This window comes from Entelurus aequoreus, linkage group LG24 (genome assembly GCF_033978785.1).
Source record: "Entelurus aequoreus isolate RoL-2023_Sb linkage group LG24, RoL_Eaeq_v1.1, whole genome shotgun sequence".
NCBI classification, from domain to species: domain Eukaryota; kingdom Metazoa; phylum Chordata; class Actinopteri; order Syngnathiformes; family Syngnathidae; genus Entelurus; species Entelurus aequoreus.
In genome coordinates this window covers 30,739,121-30,761,182 of record NC_084754.1, presented here as the reverse complement: position 1 = coordinate 30,761,182, position 22,062 = coordinate 30,739,121, and the positions used below count along the sequence as shown (strand labels likewise).

General features: G+C 41.2%; 1 protein-coding gene across 2 annotated transcripts in view; it reads left to right on the top strand.

Moving 5' to 3' along the window:
- The first annotated feature begins 6,986 nt into the window (after positions 1 to 6,986).
- LOC133641876 (cingulin-like protein 1) overlaps positions 6,987 to 22,062 on the top strand; it is a 30,673-nt gene continuing 15,597 nt past the window's right edge. The window contains exons 1-9 of one of the 2 annotated variants that reach the window (XM_062035969.1): positions 6,987 to 7,077; positions 12,688 to 13,566; positions 13,654 to 13,718; positions 16,886 to 16,991; positions 17,070 to 17,165; positions 17,239 to 17,387; positions 19,149 to 19,290; positions 19,354 to 19,566; positions 19,628 to 19,834. In XM_062035969.1, coding sequence (XP_061891953.1) covers positions 12,715 to 13,566; positions 13,654 to 13,718; positions 16,886 to 16,991; positions 17,070 to 17,165; positions 17,239 to 17,387; positions 19,149 to 19,290; positions 19,354 to 19,566; positions 19,628 to 19,834 — 1,830 coding nt within the window. In that variant the 5' untranslated portion in view covers positions 6,987 to 7,077; positions 12,688 to 12,714. Of the gene's footprint in view, positions 7,078 to 12,687; positions 13,567 to 13,626; positions 13,719 to 16,885; positions 16,992 to 17,069; positions 17,166 to 17,238; positions 17,388 to 19,148; positions 19,291 to 19,353; positions 19,567 to 19,627; positions 19,835 to 22,062 lie in introns of both variants that reach the window. The other variant, XM_062035967.1, reaches the window with a different exon arrangement.

The window sequence follows — 22,062 nt, the reverse complement described above, 5'->3', positions numbered from 1 at the left end:
GAAAAACCTCTCTCAACCAGCTATTGCAAGTAATTTAGAGATTTCACCATCTACGGTCCGTAATATCATCAAAGGGTTCAGAGAATCTGGAGAAATCACTGCACGTAAGCAGCTAAGCCTGTGACCTTCGATCCCTCAGGCTGTACTGCATCAACAAGCGACATCAGTGTGTAAAGGATATCACAACATGGGCTCAGGAACACTTCAGAAACCCACTGTCAGTAACTACAGTTGGTCGCTACATCTGTAAGTGCAAGTTAAAACTCTCCTATGCAAGGCGAAAACCGTTTATCAACAACACCCAGAAAAGCCGTCGGTTTCGCTGGGCCTGAGCTCATCTAAGATGGACTGATACAAAGTGGAAAAGTGTTCTGTGGTCTGACGAGTCCACATTTCAAACTGTTTTTGGAAACTGTGGAAGTCGTGTCCTCCGGACCAAAGAGGAAAAGAACCATCCGGATTGTTATAGGCGCAAAGTTGAAAAGCCAGCATCTGTGATGGTATGGGGGTGTATTAGTGCCCAAGACATGGGTAACTTACACATCTGTGAAGGCACCATTAATGCTGAAAGTTACATACAGGTTTTGGAGCAACATATGTTGCCATCCAAGCAACGTTACCATGGACGCCCCTGCTTATTTCAGCAAGACAATGCCAAGCCACGTGTTACATCAACGTGGCTTCATAGTAAAAGAGTGCGGGTACTAGACTGGCCTGCCTGTAGTCCAGACATGTCTCCCATTGAAAATGTGTGGCAAATTATGAAGCCTAAAATACCACAATGGAGACCCCCGGACTGTTGAACAACTTAAGCTGTACATCAAGCAAGAATGGGAAAGAATTCCACCTGAGAAGCTTAAAAAATGTGTCTCCTCATTTCCCAAACGTTTACTGAGTGTTGTTAAATGGAAAGGCCATGTAACACAGTGGTGAACATGCCCTTTCCCAACTACTTTGGCACGTGTTGCTAAGTTAATTATTATTTGCAAAAAAAAATAAAGTTTATGAGTTTGAACATCAAATTTCTTGTCTTTGTAGTGCATTCAATTGAATATGGGTTGAAAAAGATTTGCAAATCATTGTATTCCGTTTATATTTACATCTAACACAATTTCCCAACTCATATGGAAACGGGGTTTGTATATATATATATATATATATATATATATATATATATATATATATATATATATATATATATATATATATATATATATATATATATATATATATATATATATATATATCAGTGACGTGCAGTCAGTAGAGGCAGGGGAGGCGGGGCCTCACCTGCCATCATGGAAAGAAAAAAAATGTAAAAAGAAAAAAAAAAAAATTAAATTGTTATATGTATCCAGTGATTATACTAAAGTTATTTTCCATTTAACTTCATCAGTTGTAGATTATTTTTATTTTCACATTTCATCCATCCATCTTCAACCGCTTATCCGGAATCGGGTTGCGGGGACAGCAGCTCCAGCAAAGACCCCCAGACTTCCCTCTCCAGAGCAACATTTGCGACTTCCTCCTGGGGAATCCCGAAGCGTTCCCAGGCCAGAGAGGAGATGTAATCCCCCCATCTGGTCCTTGGTCTGCCGCGGGGCCTCCTCCCAGTGGGACGTGCAACGAGGACCTCCCTAGGGAGACGCTCGTGAGGCATCCGCACGAGATGCCCGAACCACCTAAGCTGGCTCCTTTCCAAGCGAAGGAGCAGCGGCTCTACTCCGAGTCTCTCTCGGGTGACTGCACTTCTCACTTCTCATCTCTAAGGGAGATGCCAGCCACCCTTCTGAGGAAACTCATTTCGGCCGCTTGTATCCGCGATCTTATTCTTTCGGTCATTACCCACACTTCATGACCATAGGTGAGAGTAGGAATGTAGATAGCTCGGTAGACCGAGAGCTTTGCCTTCTGGCTCAGCTCCCGTTTCGTCACAACAGTGCGGCAGAGAGACTGCAATACTGCCCCAGCTGCTCCGATTCTCCGGCTGATTTCCTTCTCCATCTTTCCCTCACTCGTGAACAAGACCCCGAGATACTTAAACTCCTCCACCTGGGACAGAGTCCTGTCCCCTACCCGGACTGTACAAACCATCGGTTTCCTGCTGAGAACCATGGCCTCAGATTTGGAGATGCTGATCCTCATTCCAGCCGCTGAACACTCGGCTGCGAACCGATCCAGTGAGAGCTGAAGGTCACGAACCGAAGGTGCCATCAGGACCACATCATCTGCAAACAGCAGTGACGCAACCTTTAGCCCCCCGAGACGTATACACTCTCCGCCATGGCCACGACTCCGCCTAGAAATCCTGTCCATGAAAATCACAAACAGGATAGGTGACAGAGCGCAGCCCTGGCGGAGACCAACCCCCACTGGAAACGGATCCGACTTACATCCAAGCACCCGGACACAACTCTCGCTTTGGTTGTACAGAGATTGGATGGCCCTCAACAGGGTTCCCCTCACTCCGTACTCCCTCAGCACCTCCCACAAGATCTCCCGAGGGACGCGGTCATGCGCCTTCTCCAAATCCACAAAACACATGTAGACTGGATAGGCATACTCCCAGGCCCTCTCCAGGATTCCCGCAAGCGTAAAGAGTTGGTCAGTTGTTCCACGACCAGGACGGAATCCACATTGCTCCTCTTGAATCTGAGGTTCGACTATCGGCCGGACCCTCCTTTCCAGTACCTTGGCGTAAACTTTCCCAGGGAGGCTGAGTAGTGTGATACCCCTGTAGTTAGCACACACCCTCTGGTCCCCCTTTTTGAAAAGGGGAACCACCACCCCAGTCTGCCACTCCCTCGGCACTGTCCCAGACTTCCACGCAATGTTGAAAAGGCGTATCAACCAAGACAGCCCATCAACACCCAGAGCCTTCAGCATTTCTGGACGGATCTCGTCAACCCCTGGAGCTTTGCCACTGTGGAGTTGTCTAACTACCTCAGTGACTTCACTCCGAGAGATCAACGTCGATCCCCCATCATCCTCAGGCCCTGCTCCTATCAGGGAGGGTGTGTCTGATGTATTTGGGTTCAGGAGTTCCTCAAAGTGCTCTTTCCAACGCCCCACGACTTCCTCACTTGAAGTCAGCAAAGTCCCATCCTTGCCGTACACAGCTTGGATGGTTCCCTGCTTCCCCCTCCTGAGGTGCCGTATGGTCTTCCAGAACAGCTTTGGTGCCGCCCGATAGTCCTTCTCCATGGATTCCCCGAACTGCTCCCACACCCTCTGCTTAGCCTCGTCCACAGCCACGGCCGCTGCCCTTCGGGCCCGCCGGTACCTTGCAACTGCCTCCGGAGTCCCCTGGGATAACATACCCCGGTAGGACTCCTTCTTCAGTCGGACGGCTTCCCTGACCACCACTGTCCACCAGGGTGTTCGAGGGTTACCGCCCCTTGAGGCACCTAAGACCTTCTGGCCACAGCTCGCATCTGCAGCTTTAGCAATAGAGGCTTTGAACATTGCCCATTCCTGTTCAATGTCCCCAACCTCCACAGGGATGGCAGAGAAGTCCCGCCGGAGGTGTGAGTTGAAGTCCTTCCGGACAGAGGACTCCTCCAAACGTTCCCAGTTCACCCGCACTACACGCTTGGGTTTGCCAGGTCTGTCCAGAGGTTTCCCCCGCCATCTAACCCAACTCACCACCAGATGGTGATCAGTTGACAGTTCAGCCCCTCTCTTCACCCGAGTGTCCAAAACATACGGCCTCAGATCAGCTGATACGATTACAAAATCGATCATTGATCTTTGGCCTAGGGTGCTCTGGTACCAGGTACACCTATGAGCATCCTTATGCTTGAACATGGTGTTTGTTATCGCAAGTCCGTGACTAGCACAGAAGTCCAATAACAATCCACCACTCAGGTTCAGATCAGGGAGACCGTTCCTCCCAATCACGCCAGTCCAAGTATCACTGTCATTGCCCACGTGCGCGTTGAAGTCCCCCAGCAAGACTATGGAATCCCCTGCCGGCGCCCCATACAGGACCCCATGCAAGGTATCCAAGAAGGCTGAATACTCTGAACTCCTGTTTGGTGCGTATGCACAAACAACAGTCAGAGTTTTCCCCCCTCCAACCCTAAGGCGAAGGGAGGCGACCCTCTTGTCCACTGGGGTGAACTCCAACGTACAGGCACTCAGCCGGGGACTCGTGAGTATCCCCACACCCGCCTGTGCCCTCACACCCTGAGCAACTCCAGAAGTGAACAAGGTCCATCCCTTGTCCAGGAGTGTGGTTTCAGAGCCCTTGCTATGCGTAGAGGTAAGCCCCACCAGATCCAACCGGTAGCGCTCCACCTCTCGCACCAGCTCAGGCTCCTTCCCCACCAGCGTAGAGACGTTCCACGTCCCGAAAGTCAGCCTCTGCTGTCCCGAATTGGTCCGTCCGGAGCCTCCACTTTCACCGCCGTGAGACCGTATTGCTATATGAATTATATCAGCTAACTAAACTATGGCATAGTTTAGTTAGTTGAGGTATATAATGTACAGTGTATTTTGTCAACAACTGTATGTGTGTAACGTATTTTTTGTGCTGAGCATTCATAAAACTGCTGCAAAAGACATACTGGCTGAGGCTCGCAGTAATCCGGCCTCCTGGTGGTAGAGGGCGGTAGTGATCCCAGAGATCATTCCTCAGCCGCAGAAGAAAAAGAAAAAAAAAGTCAAGTGCAGCGATTGTTTATTTCCTCTCGCCTGAACTTTTATTAAAAACATACATATGTAAAATAAAACAGTTTTCTAAACTGGACTTTCAATCGAAGCAGGAGGTAATAATTAAAGGTAGACCAACGCCGGAGCTAAAAGGTTTGCTTTTGACTTCGGGACAGAAGACCCGTTCTTTTCAAACGGCGTGGTACACACGCAAAGGCTGGCTGTGTGGATGTCCAGCAAGAAAGGTAAGACCATAATAATGTTTTTTTTTATTAAATGTGCTTTTTTGTGTGCTACAGTTTGTATGTGTAAAGAATGCTGGTATGAGCTTTTAAACATAACCCGTTAACTCATACTTGCCAACCCTCCCGTTTTTACCGGGAGACTTCCGTATTCAGCGCCTCTCCCGATAACCTCCCGGCAGAAATTTTCTCCCGACAAACTCCGCCCCCTCCAGCTCAATGCGGACCTGAGTGGGGACAGCATGTTCTTACGTCCGCTTTCCCACAATATAAACAGCTTGCCTGCCCAATGACGTCATAACTGTAGAATGATCGAGGGCGAGTTCTTGGTTTCTTATGTGGGTTTATTGTTAGGCAGTTTCATTAACGTCCTCCCAGCGCGGTAACAACACCAACAGCAGTCACGTTTAGTCTACCGTAAAGCAGTTTGTCTGCCGTAAACAGCAATGTTGTGACACTCTTAAACAGGATACTGCCATCTACTGGATAGCCTCCAGAACACTGAAATTCAAGTATTTATTTTATTTATATGTATAATAATATATATATATATATATATATATATATATATATATATATATATATATATATATATATATATATATATATATATATATATATATATATATATATATATATATATATATATATATATATATATATATATATATATATATATATGTATATATATAGCTAGAATCCACTGAAAGTCAAGTATTTCATACATATATATATATACATATATATATATATATATATATATATATATGAAATACTTGAGTTGGTGAATTCTAGCTTAAATGTATTCCCCTCTTAACCACGCCCCCCGCCCCACCCCCGACCACGCCCCCACCCCCCAGCTCCCGGTATCGGAGGTAGTTAACTGCTGCCAATCAAATGGTGAATAAGATACTCTTTAGGGTTCATATGTTTGTAAATCTGACTGTGATGAAGTCAGTGCCTCACCAGCCATGAACCTCACCGCACGTCACTGATATATATATATCATACTTGCCAACCCTCCCGTTTTTAGCGGGAGAATCCCGTTATTCAGCGCCACTCCCGACAACCTCCCGGCAGAGATTTTCTCCCGACAAACTCCCGTATTCAGCCGGAGCTGGAGGCCACGCCCCCTCCAGCTCAATGCGGACCTGAGACTGAGTGGGGACAGCCTATATTCTCATGTCCGCTTTCCCACAGTATAAATACGCTTGCAAGTTCAAAAACGAATGGAAACAAGAATTTCAGTTCATCCAGGACAGTTCGAAGGGGAAGGTGTATGTTGCCTGTAAATATGTAGAACAGACTTCTCCATTGAACACGGTGGCCGAAATGATTTCTCAGTCATGAACGGAGAAGTTAAACAGGACAATACTGCCATCTAATGGATAGATAATTCAAGTATTTATTTTATGTAAATAAAATAAATATATATATATATAGCTAGAATTCACTGAAAGTCAAGTATTTCATACACACACACACACATATATATATATATATATATATATATATATATGTATATATATATATATATATATATATATATATAAATAAAATACTCGAGTTGGTGAATTCTAGCGGTAAATAACCACGCCCCCAACCACGCCCCCCCCCCCCCCCCCCCCGATATTGGAGGTCTCAAGGTTGGCAAGTATGATATATATATATATATATATATATATATATATATATATATATATATATATATATATATATATATATATATATATATATATATATATATATATATATATATATATATATATATATATATATATATATATATATATATATAACAAGGTGTAGAGACAAAAGCAAACATTCTGAGAAGCTGAATGTGTGTCCAAATGTCCTATTTCTAATAATTAGGCAAACCGTGCAAATTATGTCAAACATCTGTAGCCTATTAGTGTCAGCAACATGTTGGTTTCAAATCCACGACAGCAACAAAAACTCCACACGACCTAGATTATCGCTGCAACATCCTTTCTGAATTATTTATATATATTTAAAAACGGTCACGAAACTATATCTACGCACAAAACAATCACTGGACACGTGACACTTGGATGTCGGACTGTGGTGCGGGCCGTGAACGCCTCATTGGGCAGAGGCAGGACAGCTTCAGTTCGCAGGAAGAGGACTCTACTCTCACAGCAGACTTCCATCATCCCAGCGGGTAAGTTTATGTCTTTATTGCGATGTTATCCGACACATATTTACCTTTTGAAGCAAGAAAGACTCGCTGATAAAGACATAGTAACGATTATTTGGCGTTTTTGTGGTGAGTTTGTGGAACTTGGGTTTTTTCCCCCAAGCTCGTGTATTGAACAGATTGACATCCTCTCCTATTTTTTACATCGCTGCTCGACCTCATCAATATTTTATAATAACTTTGCGTTTGTTTATTACAATCCTTCAAGATATACATACTTTGGTTATGACGTGTAATTGGTTAACAAAATGCTGACAAATGTGTGATAGCTTGACAAACTGATAAAGTTCTACTTTACACGTAAATAGCTTCTACACTTAACTGAAAACACTTTTTTTTTTAGAATTACTTTTTAACCACGTTTTTAAATGTTAAAGGAGGGTTTTCCGTAAAAAAAATAGTATTAACGTCATACAATTTTTGAGAAGTGTTGTAAAAAAATGAGTAATTGCCTAAATGTCATGCTGACTTATACAGTATTCCACACAATTAGATTATGCACTAATGACATCTAATACAAGAGCTGTAACAAACATGACTTTACAAAATAATAATATCCTATTGACCTGAATGTAAGGGGTCAGTGTAAATGTTTTGGTAATTGAATTTTCTTTTCATGACTGGAAATAAAAAAATAAAAAGATTGGTTTATTTGAAGTTCATTTTAAAATGTGAAAAACTAAACAAAAAATAAAGCGTTCCTCGTATTTGGTGTCGAAAAGCAAAAACTACTACTAAAAATGTTTTGATTTTCATAATATATTTCATATAACAACATTTTTAAATACATTTACAGTAACCAACATTTTAACAGATTTATTAAACTGCTACTTTTTGCTGTTGTTTTTCCAACTTAAAATTAATACAATAATTATATAAATAATACAGTACATCCGAGAAGTATTTACAGCGCTTCACTTTTTCCACATTTTGTTATGTTACAATCTTATTCCAAAGTGGAATAAATTCATGTCCTCAAAATTCTGTACACAATACCCCATAATGACAATGTGAATAGTATTTATTTCTAATTTATTAAAAATTTAAAAAAACACATGTACATAGAATTCACAGCCTTTGCTCCATACTTTGTTGAAGCATCTTTGGCAGCAATTACAGCCTTAAGTCTTTTTGAATACGATGCCACAAACTTAGCACACCGATCTTTGGGCAGTCTCACTCATTCCTCTTTGCAGCACCTCTCAAACTCCATCATATTAGATGGGAAGCATTGGTGTTCATCCAGGATGTCTCTGTACATTGCTGCATTCATCTTAGTCTAGTCAGGGAGGTGACCAAGAACGTGATGGTCACTCTGTCAGAGCGACAGCGTTCCTCTGTGGAGAGAGGAGAACTTTCCAGAAGGACAGCCATCTCTGCAGCAATCCACCAATCAGGCCTGTATGGTATAGTAGGCAAATGGAAGCCCTTTCTTTGTAAAAAAAAAAAAAAAGTTTGCCAAGATGTACCTGAAAGTCTCTCGGACCATGAGAAACAAAATTCTCTGGTCAGACGAGATAAAGATTAAACTCTTTGGCGTGAATGCCAGGCATCATGTTCGGAGGAAACCAGGCACCGCTCATCACCAGGCCAATACCATCACTACAGTGAAGCATGGTGGTGGCAGCATCATGCTGTGGGGATGGTTTTCAGCAAGAGGAACTGGGAGACTGGTCAGGACATAGAGAAAGATGAATGCAGCAAGGTCCAAAGACATCCTGGATGAAAACCAACACGTCCCATCCAACCTGATGAAGCTTGAGAGGTGCTGCAAAGAGAAAGGGGTGTAACTGCCCAAAGATAGGTGTGCCAAGTTTGCCAAAGGTGCATCAACAAAGTATTGAGCAAAAAAATAAATTTAAAAAATCCCAAACTATTCACATAGTCCTTACAGGGTATTGTGTGTCGAATTTTGAGGACAAAAAATAATTTATTCCATTTTGGAATTAGACTGTAGGTGAGCCAAGCTTGTGGCATCCTGTTCAAAAAGACTCAAGGCTGTAATTTCTGCCAAAGGTGAACTAACAAAGTATTGAGCAAAGTCTGTAAGTATTTATGTACATGTGATTTTTTAGTTTTAATACATTTGCAAAAAAAAGAAAGAGAAAGTTTTACATTGTCTTTATGGGTTATTGTCTGTAGAATTCTGATTACAAAAATTAATTTATTCAATTTTAGAATAAGGTTGTAACATAACAAAATGTGGAAAAGTGCATGTAAAGTGCATCCAACATCTCTACAGGTTGAATGAACAGTAGGTTTAACTGAGAAATTAAGTGCAACCAAATCTTTTCAAGTTAAATGCGCAGTGGTTTGACCAGTTACTACTCTCAAAGTCACAACAAATACAAACACCACAACTTTAAGCCAAAACACAACAATATAAAGACGCAATGGAAGTGACAGCAGACACGTTTTGGCAACGGACCAATTCCTGAGGCGGAAAGTTGAAAACGGTGTAATGAACAAAGTTGAAAAAGTAAGAAGAGTGAAACCACTTTTACAGTCATAAATAACTTTTCCAATACTACTAATATACTATGTTCATTGCACTCTTTTTAACCTTCCACATCAGGAAGTTGGTCTGTCGCCGGAACTTATTATTGTGTTGTGGCTTTTGCAATCATGCTGTAGCTGAAAGTTGTAGTGTTGTGGTTTGATGATAGTCTTGTAGCGTTCGCATTTGTTGAAACTTTTCTCGGCCACCGTAGCTATCCGCCATTCTATTTTGTTTACTGATGGCGATGACGGCACAGATGGGTGCAAAACGTCATATAAAGTCTGTCCTTCTTAAATCCAATGTATAAATTGATTGATTGCCTTTTAAAACAATGTTAGATCAATATTTATCTTCCGAAAAGGCCAACTTTCTGAGCCAAACCCATCCATTTTGTACCGCTTATTCCCTTGGAATATACAGTAAATGGATAGATTGATATAGTAGATGAATTGTTACACACCTAGTTTTTTCATTTGACCACACCGGAAGTTTTTGTTTTTGTTTTAAACTAAAAGCGGGGATGATTACTCTGGTACCCATGTGCCTATGAGTGTGACTCTGGCTAACATGTCTTTTTACACAGAAATTATTTTTGACAAGGCACTGCCTTCCGCCCAAATGCAGCTGAGGTAGGCTCCAGCATCCCCCGCGCTTCCATGGTGGCAAATAAACAATGTTTCTCACATGTAACATTATCACTGGAGGACAGGGAATATTCAAAATATGCTACACGACACACCGTTAACCGCTAAACTAGAGCTCTTTAATACAAACAGAGGTGGGTGGATTGATACAAATATAGATAGTAACGGTACCAAGCACAGTATTAGTACATTCGACAGTGGTTAGATCTATATTTTTTTAAATGAAAACATATTTTGTCATTTTTGTTACTGCATACAAATTCAGGAAATAAGTTCATGGACACAGGAGAGCTTTAAAGGCAGAAACCAAAGGATTTAAATCAGAGACAATAGTAGGAAATCATTTAAAGGGGTCATATTGTGATTTATTTTGTACATTTAAAACAATTCCTTTTGGTCTACTTAACATGTACTGGTGGTTCTTTGGACAAAATAATGCAAAGATTATGTCTTACAGACTGTTTCAAGCTGTTTTCCTGACCGTCTCTTCAGGATGCGCCGTTTTATGGGGCGGTCTTATTTACGTGCCTCCATTTCGACTGTGCTTTGTCCTAGTTTTTAGCTCTTCCATATTGAGTCTACTGACAGATATAAGTTCAAACTGTACACCGTATTGTATTAGAAATGGCAACAACTGAGGATGCATGTCAGTCTGCCCCACAACTAGAGGATGGAGAAAAATAAGGAACTTATTGACTCCATCACGGACTATAGTGGTGGACCCACGCAAGACAGTCTGGGTACATTTCTACCATATATGGATAATCCTCTGACGTCACAAAAGGAGCAAATTCTAAACAGTTCGTTTGTCGGAAGTATGAAGGAAGGCAGGATTATTTTATAAATATCTCCCAATGCCTTAAAGGTTTGATTTTCAAATTTTTTGTACTTATGCAGATACTGCATAGCCAAATTAGGAGCCTTTATAACCCGTTTTGGAGTGGTTCTATTATCGTTTAAATGCCAAATAATAAAGCAGGAGTCTGCAATATACTGTATATCACAATAGATTTTTAGGTCATAACACCCATCCCTAGCATTATATTGGGGTTATACCAGTGGCGGGCCGTGCGTTCCCCACCTAGGCCTTCAGTGATGTCCGACCTCAATGATCATTTATGTCACCACATGACCATTACTGGAGAAATACTATACAGGAACACATTAACGCACTACTGGGCATTGTACAAAATGGGTTATTTTCTGGCGCATTTAAAAATCAATAAACCCACATCAGCAATTAAAACGTATCTTATGTGGTACTGTCAAAATTAAAATGGCAAAAAACATATTAAACGTGAAAAAATAAAAGAAATAAAATATTTGAACTAACAATTTGTAGCCGTATAAGCCAGTGGTACCCCTTGCTGATTCGAGTGGAATTCCATTTCATCGCCGACATCGTCTCACAAGATGTAGTTTCTCTTTAAATATCCTTCTTAAAAATGGCTTTGCAAATATATATCTGCCACCTAATCAACGTTTTGTCCTCCTTCTTTGTGGGTCAACACTTCCTGCTAAGTTGCAACTTAGCAGGAATGACAAGTGAGTATCCAATCACAGTCTCTTTAACATCAGGCTACCTAGATAGGCTACTGTCAACAACTCGTGATCTGATTGGCTATGGCAATTGTCTATCACCTGTATGTGCCAGGTCACTTACAGTGCATAGACGCCTGCACTGTTGATTCTGAAGGCCCCGGGCAGATTTTGTACAGCATGGCAACATAAGCTAGCTGAATTCTGATTAGATAAAAACTCTAAACTAAAAACCAAACAGCACTGGAAGGAGCATAATATGACATGAAGAGAATATGAATACTTTTAGATATTTAGGGAAAGTAAATTAAAAAATAATTTTATCTTTAATTATGATCATGATTTCTGGTTAGCCAGCAGAGACGGCCCACCACTGGGCTATACGCTATTAAATTGTGCTTTTAGTTTACAGTGGTGTAGCACCACTGTCATCATCACATTGAGAGAGGCTTTTAATAATTTGCTGACTTTATTTAGCCACTTGTACACATGTATTACTATGAACTGGAGTATGATAATGATAGCCTGTTGCACAATGCCTTCTGTGTTAACATCTCGATCGACAACTATTCCCCTCTGTATGCCGTGAAGTGAGTGACGACACCCGACAGACCTCAGCCAGTCGCAGTCGTCATGCAGTTGGCTCAGCGTTGTTGGTACAATACAACAGTGTCATTAACACACTGAGGGAGTTGTTTGCATTGCACAGCAAAATCAAGCGTTTGTCCGTGTATTGTAATCTTCATGCGAGTGCAGCTGAGCGTAAGAGAGGAGATCGTCAAGCGTCACTGTGTCCCTCTGAGACTCCAATGTTGTGTAAACACCTCAGCTCGACCTGATCGGTTCAGCCTCAGTCAGGGTTTTAATGTTGTCACTTCCCCGTCCATGCAGCTCTGTGTAGTTAATGCGGCCGTCACAATGGATAGACTGGGCGGATCCCCGGAAATGAGGATACAGAGGAGTTACGTCGACCCACACAACCCCAGAGGCAGCCATGACAGCTTGTTTGGAGTCAGGGTGCAGGTTCAAGGCATTCAAGGGCAACCCTTTGTCGTTTTAAACAGTGCGGGCCAAGGCAGCCACAGAGACATATCAGTCATCACTCACCAAGAGGGGTACAACTCAGGAATGGTGAGGAGGTCCCTGGATGAGAGAAGCTCCTCCTTAGAGTTTCATTACCAGAAACATCCAGAGATTCTTAGACCGTACGACCCGCGAAGCAACAGCCTTCACACCCTTAACCCTTCACAGAACCCTCAACCTGGAAGAACAGCGGACCGGGCCAAATCTAGGATGCCAATTCCAGCAGAAGGCCCATCAGAAGACCAGAACACACCTCCTTCAGATGGACACAGTTCCCTGAACGCAGTGGACTCTGAGCCCTTTATGTCTGTTGGCAAATTAATCAACCAGTTCAACAGCAGCCAGCGGAGGGGAAGGGGCGGCCCGAGGAACAGACTGGACCCCGAGGACACTCGGAGGTCACGTAGCGTGGACAGTGGGCGAGCTTCCGACTCGTCGTCCTCCTCATCCAGCAGAGCCTCCTCTCTGAAGGGGGGCAGCAGTGGACCCGTCACCACAGCTGGGTGCATCTATCCTCCTGGGTCAGCGCGGGCTCGACTGCTGGGAGGAGAGACCACCAAGAGAGAAGACAACAAGCCCAGCGCGCCGCTCAAAGCGCATCCTGGCAGCGTTATGGCGGCAAAACTACTACACAGGAGAAATGAATCATCTCATCTTGACCATGGAGCTGAGGAGAGAGACACTCAGGTAAAGAGATGTCCTCAAGGACACGGTTATCGTTTGTATTTATGCATGTTCTCTAACCAGGTCACTCCTGACCTTCTGAAAGGACAGCAGGTGTTGGCCGACCCAAATGAAGACGCAGCGAAACAGATGCTCTTCACCTACCTCAAGGAAGGGTGAGTGAGCCAAACAAAACAAAGGTCAATGAAACTGAGGAAATAAGACTCCCGGTAATACAAAAGTACCTCAAGCTTATTTGGTTTTGTGACAGAGCTCCTAACTCAAAACACTTGTATCTCAAATCAACATCTCCCATTGAAATGACAATTGGTGATTGCCCCCCCAAACCAGCCCAATTATAACATATAATCGTCTTTTAAAAGGAAAAACAAACTTAGATAAGAAATGTCGTATGAAAAACAATACAATAGAATATACTACTAAGAACTACAGTAGTTTTATAATGTAATGTAATGATATTGTACAGCATTTACCTTGATATGTTCTTCCAGCTACTTTTCTGTCAAACACACCATCAGCAGCTTCTCTACATTTTCATGGATAAATATCCGTCGATAAGATAACATTTTAAACTTCTTGGCTGACGTTAGACTCATTCTGCTTCAGTATGGTGCAGACAAGCAGTGATACGCTCAAATTTCTTTGCCAAGTTGGAGACACGCTCGGTCAAGATTTTGATTATTTATTTTTTGAATTCAATGAATAAATCAAATCTATATTTTCAAATTCAATTCAAATTGTAAAGATAAAGAGTATTCTTGGTTGTTGTGATCCAAATAAAGGATACGACTAAGACTAAGAATATCATCCACTTCTTGTCGTCACTGTTCTTCACACTCACTTCCTGCGACCCCAAAACACTCGTAAGCAAATTTAATAACACTGTACAAACAAAAATCAGAAAACAAAATCCCCAAAGCGTTCATAGTTATGACCAACAATTTCAAACCGACCTACTAGTTGCGAACACAAATACTCAGAAAAGTGCTACATAAATGTAGCATTTCCTCATTCAAATATATGCCCTCTACTGTCCCCACGTATAAGAAAATGACATTTTTATTATTATATGACAGTAAAATGTGCTCCTAATGCCTGTTTATGAGCACCAAACATGAGGAAAATCTATCATCTCCCTCACTTCTCTCTCGACACATCTTGAAAATAAAGCCTGACTCTCTGTCAGTCAGTTAGAGACGTTGAAGCTTATGTTTGATCTTTTTTTGTGTGACTAGGCTCAACTAGCATGATGTTGCTGCTTAGATGTGACTGTATTGTTAGCACCGTAGCTCACACATCTGTTAGTGTTGCTCTCTTGTCCCACTTCGTAATATTACATTGCTGTGTGTGATACATGGCAGCTATTATGTTGGATAAGTGCAGATTTACATAGTATAAAAAGTGGATACAATGCACATGAGCCCTTCTTAAACGTGTGGAAAAACACGTTAGAATTAAAGCTATAGACACACAGAACATTATGGTCCCAGTAGGATATAGTAAAGCCCTTTTAAACGGTCTAAATGCCAGATTTTGGGCAACATAATTCTGACTTTGCAGTTCTGACACTTAAAAAGTAAAAAATAGTAGTAGACCTTTACTATTTTTTTAAGTACCGTATTTTTCGGAGTATAAGTCGCCCCGGAGTATAAGTTGCACCGGCTGAAAATGCATAATAAAGAAGGAAAAAAACATATATAAGTCGCACTGGAGTATAAGTCGCATTTTTTGGGGAAATGTATTTGATAAAACCCAACACCAAGAATAGACATTTGAAAGGCAATTTAAAATAAATAAAGAATAGTGAACAACAGGCTGAATACGTGTACGTTATATGACACATAAATAACCAACTGAGAACGTGCCTGATATGTTAACGTAACATATTATGGTAATAGTCATTCAAATAACTATAACATATAGAACATGCTATACTTTTACCAAACAATCTGTCACTCCTAATCGCTAAATCCGATTAAATCTTATATGTCTACTCTCTTACGTGAATGAGCTAAATAATAATATTTGATATTTTACGGTAATGTGTTAATAATTTCACACATAAGTCGCTCCTGAGTATAAGTCGCACCCCCGGCCAAACTATGAAAAAAACGGCGACATATAGTCCGAAAAATACGGTATTCAGTACTGGTTCCGAATATAAACTTGATATTAACGTTTGATTTTAATTATCTTCAAAGCCAAACAGGACATACAAGTCCTTCAGTTTTCAAAGGGTGTAAAACATGTTTGTTTTTTTACTTTTTCGCCTAAATTTTTCAATACATTTCAGACCTAAACAAAATATCAAACATGTAATGGTTGTCTTTCATTATTTAACTTGAAGGCTCTTGATCAGATAATGTCATTGGTTTAAATGAGTAATACTATGCAAATGTAAACTGCTCAGTGGCCTTGTGGTTAGAGTGTCCGTCCGCCCTGTGACTGGAAGGTCGTGAGTTCAAACCCTGGCCGAGTCATACCAAAGACTAAAAAAATGGGACCCATTGCCTCCCTGCTTGGCACTCAGCATTGGGGGTTAAATCACCAAATGATTCTTGAGCGTGGAAACCGCTGCTGCTCACTGCTCCCCTCACCTCCCAGGGGGTGAATATGAGGATGGGTCAAATGCAGAGGATAATTTTACCACACCTAGTGTGTGTGTGACTATTGTTGGGACTTTAACTTTAACTAAATTGATACCTGTTACATCATTTGATCAAAAAGCCTTCAAAGGGTTCAAACGAAATGAAAAAACATTAAATGTTTGGTATTGTTTTTTGGGTAAGAAAGTAACAACATATGCATCCAAATAGTCTTGTTTGGCTTTGGGGTATTATTAAATAACTGCCAGTGTATCAGAATTGGACATTGAAATATAAAATAGATTAACATGAAAACACCCTCATAGGAAAAATCATGTATAATGGAGTAACACAACAAAAAATGGCCAAAAGTACAGCAACATTGTACTGAAAGGACAAAAAGTCAGCCTTTGTCCTCAAAGGTTAAAATAAAGTACTGGTATGGTCTTTTTTTTTACACTATTACTACTTGGTAGTTATCATGTAAAGTAGTGCGATAACTGGTGCAGCTGCTCACACTTAGACACACAAAGTGAGGAATGCAGAGCGTGATCGTGCTTCCACTGATAAAATTACTCCTGGACTTGGAATGTCTCTATGATCCATCACTGCCTATTTTGACATTATGTGCTCAGCGTCTGTCTGTGTGGCAACGCTGAGTGAAGCCCAGCCAACATTTCTACCTGCGCAGTCAAAGTGAAAAGATAAAAAGTGGTTTATAAAGTCTTGCTCCTCAGGACGACTGACGATGAATTGGTCACCAAGAGGAAAGTCAACCTGCTGCTTGAAAGGATCAACAGACTCAAGTGGAAAACTGCTGAGAATGTGGAGGAGGAAGTGAAAGTGAGTTTGAGAGGAGAAATATTTGGCGTTGTTACTCACCGTTGACTCAATTTACCATGTTTGACTGCACCTCTGTAGGATGAAGCAGAAGAGGTGAAGCAACTGCTGGAGAAACGAGAAGTGCTTGAGTCACAAGTGTGTGACCTCCAGCAAAAACTGGAAACAGAGATGAAGGTTTGTCGCAGCTTTGGTTTCAACTTGATCGTCGTGAAGCGATAACATCCTCCTTTTAACAAAATGCCCACAGAATGAAAAAACTCTGGCCAAAGCTTGTGAGAAGGCCAGAACGGAGAAGACAAAGTTGCAGGAAGAACTGGCTAATAGTCAGACCGAGCTCTCCAAACTCAGGAAGAAACTGACTGAAATTGAGGCCCTACTGAAGTCCACCAAAGACCAGTGAGCACATGACTTCTTGTTCGGTTTCTTATCAATTAAAATGGGGATGCATATAATTAAACGCCAAATCAAACTTTTCCCACAATGATAGCATCATCGTAATACAGCAGTTCTGTGATGTAAATACATTCAAAACAACACAATATCTGTAATGTGTAATGATGTGATTAAATTGACATGTATGTGTGTAACCTCATTTGGAACTACAAAACCCAAAACCAGTGAAGTTGGCAGGTTGTGTAATTCGTAAATAAAAAGAGAATACAATGATTTGCAAATCCTTTCAACTTATATTCGATTGAATAGACTGCAAAGACAAGATATTTAATGTTCAAACTGAGAAACATGTTTTTTTTTGCAAATAATCATCAACTTAGAATTTAATGGCAGGAACACATTGCAAAAAAGTTGGCACAGGGGCATTTTACCACTGTGTTACATGGCCTTTCCTTTTAACAACACTCAATAAACGTTTGGGAACTGAGAAGACCAATGTTTGAAGCTTTTCAGGTGGAATTATTTCCCATTCTTGCTTGGTGTATAGCTTAATTTGTTCAACATTCTGGGGTCTCTGTTGTGGTATTTCACGCTTCATGCCCACACATTTTCAATGGGAGACAGGTCTGGACTACAGGCAGGCCAGTCTAGTACCCGCACTCTTTTACTATGAAGCCACGCTGTTGTAACACGTGGCTTGGCATTGTCTTGCTGAGATAAGCATAAAGTTGATAAAGTTGCTTGGATGGCAACATATGTTGCTCCAAAACCTGTATGTACCTTTCAGCATTAATGGTGCCTTTACAGATGTGTAAGTTACCCATGCCTTGGGCACTAATACACCCCCATACCATCACAGATGCTGGCTTTTCAACTTTGCGCCTAGAACAATCTGGATTATTATTTTCCTCTTTGTTCCGGAGGACACGACGTCCACAGTTACCAAAAACAATTTGATATGTGGACTCGTCAGACCACAGAACACTTTTCCACTTTGCATCAGTCCATCTTAGATGAGCTCTGGCTCAGGTGTTCTGGGTGTTGTTGATAAATGGCTTTGTAGCGACAAACGGTAGTTACTGACAGTGGTTTTCTGAAGTGTTCCAGCACCATGTGGTGATATCCTTTACACACTGATGTCGGTTTTTGATGCAGTACCGCCTGAGGGATCGAAGGTCTGTAATATCATCGCTTACATGCAGTGATTTCTCCAGATTCTCTGAACCTTTTGATGATATTATGGACCGTATATGGTGAAATCCCTAAATTCCTTGCAATACCTCGTTGAGAAATGTTGTTCTTAAACTGCTGGACAATTTGCTCACGCATTTGTTCACAAAGTGGTGACCCTCGCCCCATCCTTGTTTGTGAATGACTGAGCATTTCATGGAAGCTGCTTTTATACCCAATTATGGCACCCACCTGTTCCCAATTAGCCTGTTCACCTGTGGGATGTTCCAAATAAGTGTTTGGTGAGCATTCCTCAACTTTCTCAGTCTTTTTTGCCACTTGTGCCAGCTTTTTTGAAACATGTTGCAGGCATCAAATTCCAAATGAGCTAACATTTGCAAAAAATAACAAAGTTTACCAGTTCAAACATTAAATATCTTGTCTTTGCAGTCTATTCAATTGAATATAGGTTGAAAAGGATTTGCAAGTCATTGTATTCTGTTTTTATTTACGATTTACACCCAACGTGCCAACTTCACTGGTTTTGGGGTTTGTAATTATGTCGCTGTTCATGTGACATTATGTATTTCCTAGGTTGGCTCAGATGATTGTAGAGAGGGAACATTCTAAGGTGCAGATGAAGGACCTCCAGCAGCAACTCTCTGAGATGCACGATGAACTGGACCAGTCCAAGAAAGCAGAATTGATACATGTGGACAAAGAAGTCCTCCTGAAGGTAAAGACTGAGTGACAGGTTAGCAGACAAGGAGTCTCCTCATGAACGTGTGTTGTCTTTTAGGATATGGCACAGCTGCGTGCAGACTATCAGGAGATGCTGCTGGTGAAGGAGGAGCATGAGGATGTTCTCCAACAGCAGGAGAAGGACCTCAGTGCCCTGAAAGATGCCATCAAAGATGAAGTAGAGACCCATGACAAATACATGGCTGCTCTTAAGGAAGAATATGAAGTGGAGCTGGACCATCTCTTGAGGGATTTAGAGATGGTTAAAGAGGTAAAAGCACGCCGTTCTTTCTTCTTTATGCAATATTTATTTCCATCTTCTTTTACTTAAGAGCAACACCGTGCTGGGCAAGGAGAAAGTTGAGGCATTGGAGGAGGGAGTTGCAGCAAAGGAGCAGCTGAAGGAGCTGAGTCAGCAGAGAGATCAACTGAAGGGAAAAGTGCAGGAGCTGAGCAGCAAGGTGGAAAAGCTGAGCCGAGCTGTTCAGGAGTCCAAAGCCTCAGAGAAACTGCAGGAGCAGCGAGTGAAGCAGCTGGAGGTTAGTTACCTGCACCGAGGAGGTCCGTTTATCCCGATGGGTTTGTCACTTAGTTTTTTATGAGGATCTTTTCATCATTAAAGTTCTATTTCTGGTTATATGGTCATTATCATATTTTTCCTTTATGCCTCTTTTCTTACACTTCTGTGGAGGCATCACTAAAAACTGAAGCGTCAAATGAGAAGCAAAACTTGCTTGTGGCATCTTTTAGATGCGATTTGTTCAGGTTTCTAGTGATTAATCCAGTGGCGGGCCGTGCGTTTCCTACCTAGGCCTTCAGTGATGTCCGACTTCAATAATTACCTCTCAAAATACTATAATTGATGTCACCACATGACCATTGCTGGATAAATACTATACAGGAACACATTTACGCCCTACTGGTCATTGAACACATCAACAGTGTGCAAAACGGGTTATTTTCTGGCGCATTTAAATATCAATTAAAACGCATCAGCAATTAAAACATATCTTATGTGGTACTGTCAAAATTAAAATTGCAAAAAACATTAAAAGTCCGTCCATCCATCCATTTTCTACCGCTTGTCCTTTTGGGGTCGCGGGGGGTGCTGGAGCCTATCTCAGCTGCATGAAAAATTAAATATTTGAACTCACAATTAGTAGGACCTATTCAACGCCGTGTAAGCCAGTGGTACCCCTCGTCGTCGGCTTATTTGAGTGGAAATGGCGAACCTACACCATTTCATCGCCGGAACAGCTGAGCTAGCTTCTAAGGTTGGCCGACATGGTCTCACAAGATGTAGTTTCTCTTTAAAGCTTATTCATTGTAAATCTTATCGATCGTTGTGGTTGTTGTTGTTTTTATTCAATTGATTTTATTGTTTTAATTTTGTACGGTGTCCTTGAGTGTCCAGAAAGGCGCCTTATAAGTAAAATGTATTACAGTATTATTATTACCGTATTTTTCGGAGTATAAGTCGCACCGGCCGAAAATGCATAATAAAGAAGGAAAACATATATATACACTACCGTTCTAAAGTTTGGGGTCACATTGAAATGTCCTTATTTTTGAAGGAAAAGCACTGTACTTTTCAATGAAGATAACTTTAAACTAGTCTTAACTTTAAAGAAATACACTCTATACATTGCTAATGTGGTAAATGACTATTCTAACTGCAAATGTCTTGTTTTTGGTGCAATATCTACATAGGTGTATAGAGGCCCATTTCCAGCAACTATCACTCCAGTGTTGTAATGGTACAATGTGTTTGCTCATTGGCTCAGAAGGCTAATTGATGATTAGAAAACCCTTGTGCAATCATGTTCACACATCTGAAAACAGTTTAGCTCGTTACAGAAGCTATAAAACTGACCTTCCTTTGAGCAGATTGAGTTTCTGGAGCATCACATTTGTGGGGTCAATTAAACGCTCAAAATGGCCAGAAAAAGAGAACTTTCATCTGAAACTCGACAGTCTATTCTTGTTCTTAGAAATGAAGGCTATTCCACAAAATTGTTTGGGTGACCCCAAACTTTTGAACGGTAGTGTAAGTCGCACTGGAGTATAAGTCACATTTTTTGGGGAACTTTATTTGATAAAACCCAACACCAAGAATAGACATTTGAAAAGCAATTTAAAATAAATAAAGAATAGTGAACAACAGGCTGAATAAGTGTACGTTATATGATGCATAAATAACCAACTGAGAACATGCCTGGTATGTTAACGTAACATATTATGGTAAGAGTCATTCAAATAACTATATATAGAACATGCTATACATTTACCAAACAATCTGTCACTCCTAATCGCTAAATCCAAGGAAATCTTATACGACTAGTCTCTTACGTGAATGAGCTAAATAATATTTTATATTTTACGGTAATGTGTTAATAATTTCACACACAAGTCGCTCCTGAGTATATTTAAAAAAACTGCGACTTATAGTCCGAAAAATACGGTATTATAAAGATCCTTCTGGAAAATGGCCTTGCAAATATATATCTGCCACCTAATCAACGTGTTGTTCTCCTTCCGGCACAACACTTCCTGCTTCCTGCTAAATTGAAACTTGTGAATGTATAGTCACTTTTGAATGACAAGTGAGTATCCAATCACAGTCTCGTTAACATCAGGCTACCTAGATAGGCTACTGTCAACAACTTATGATCTGATTGGCTATCGCAACTGTCTCTCAACTCTGTGTTCTCAAATTCACCCGCTAACGGTCTCCATGAGTATCCAACCACAGGACGCGTAAATGTCA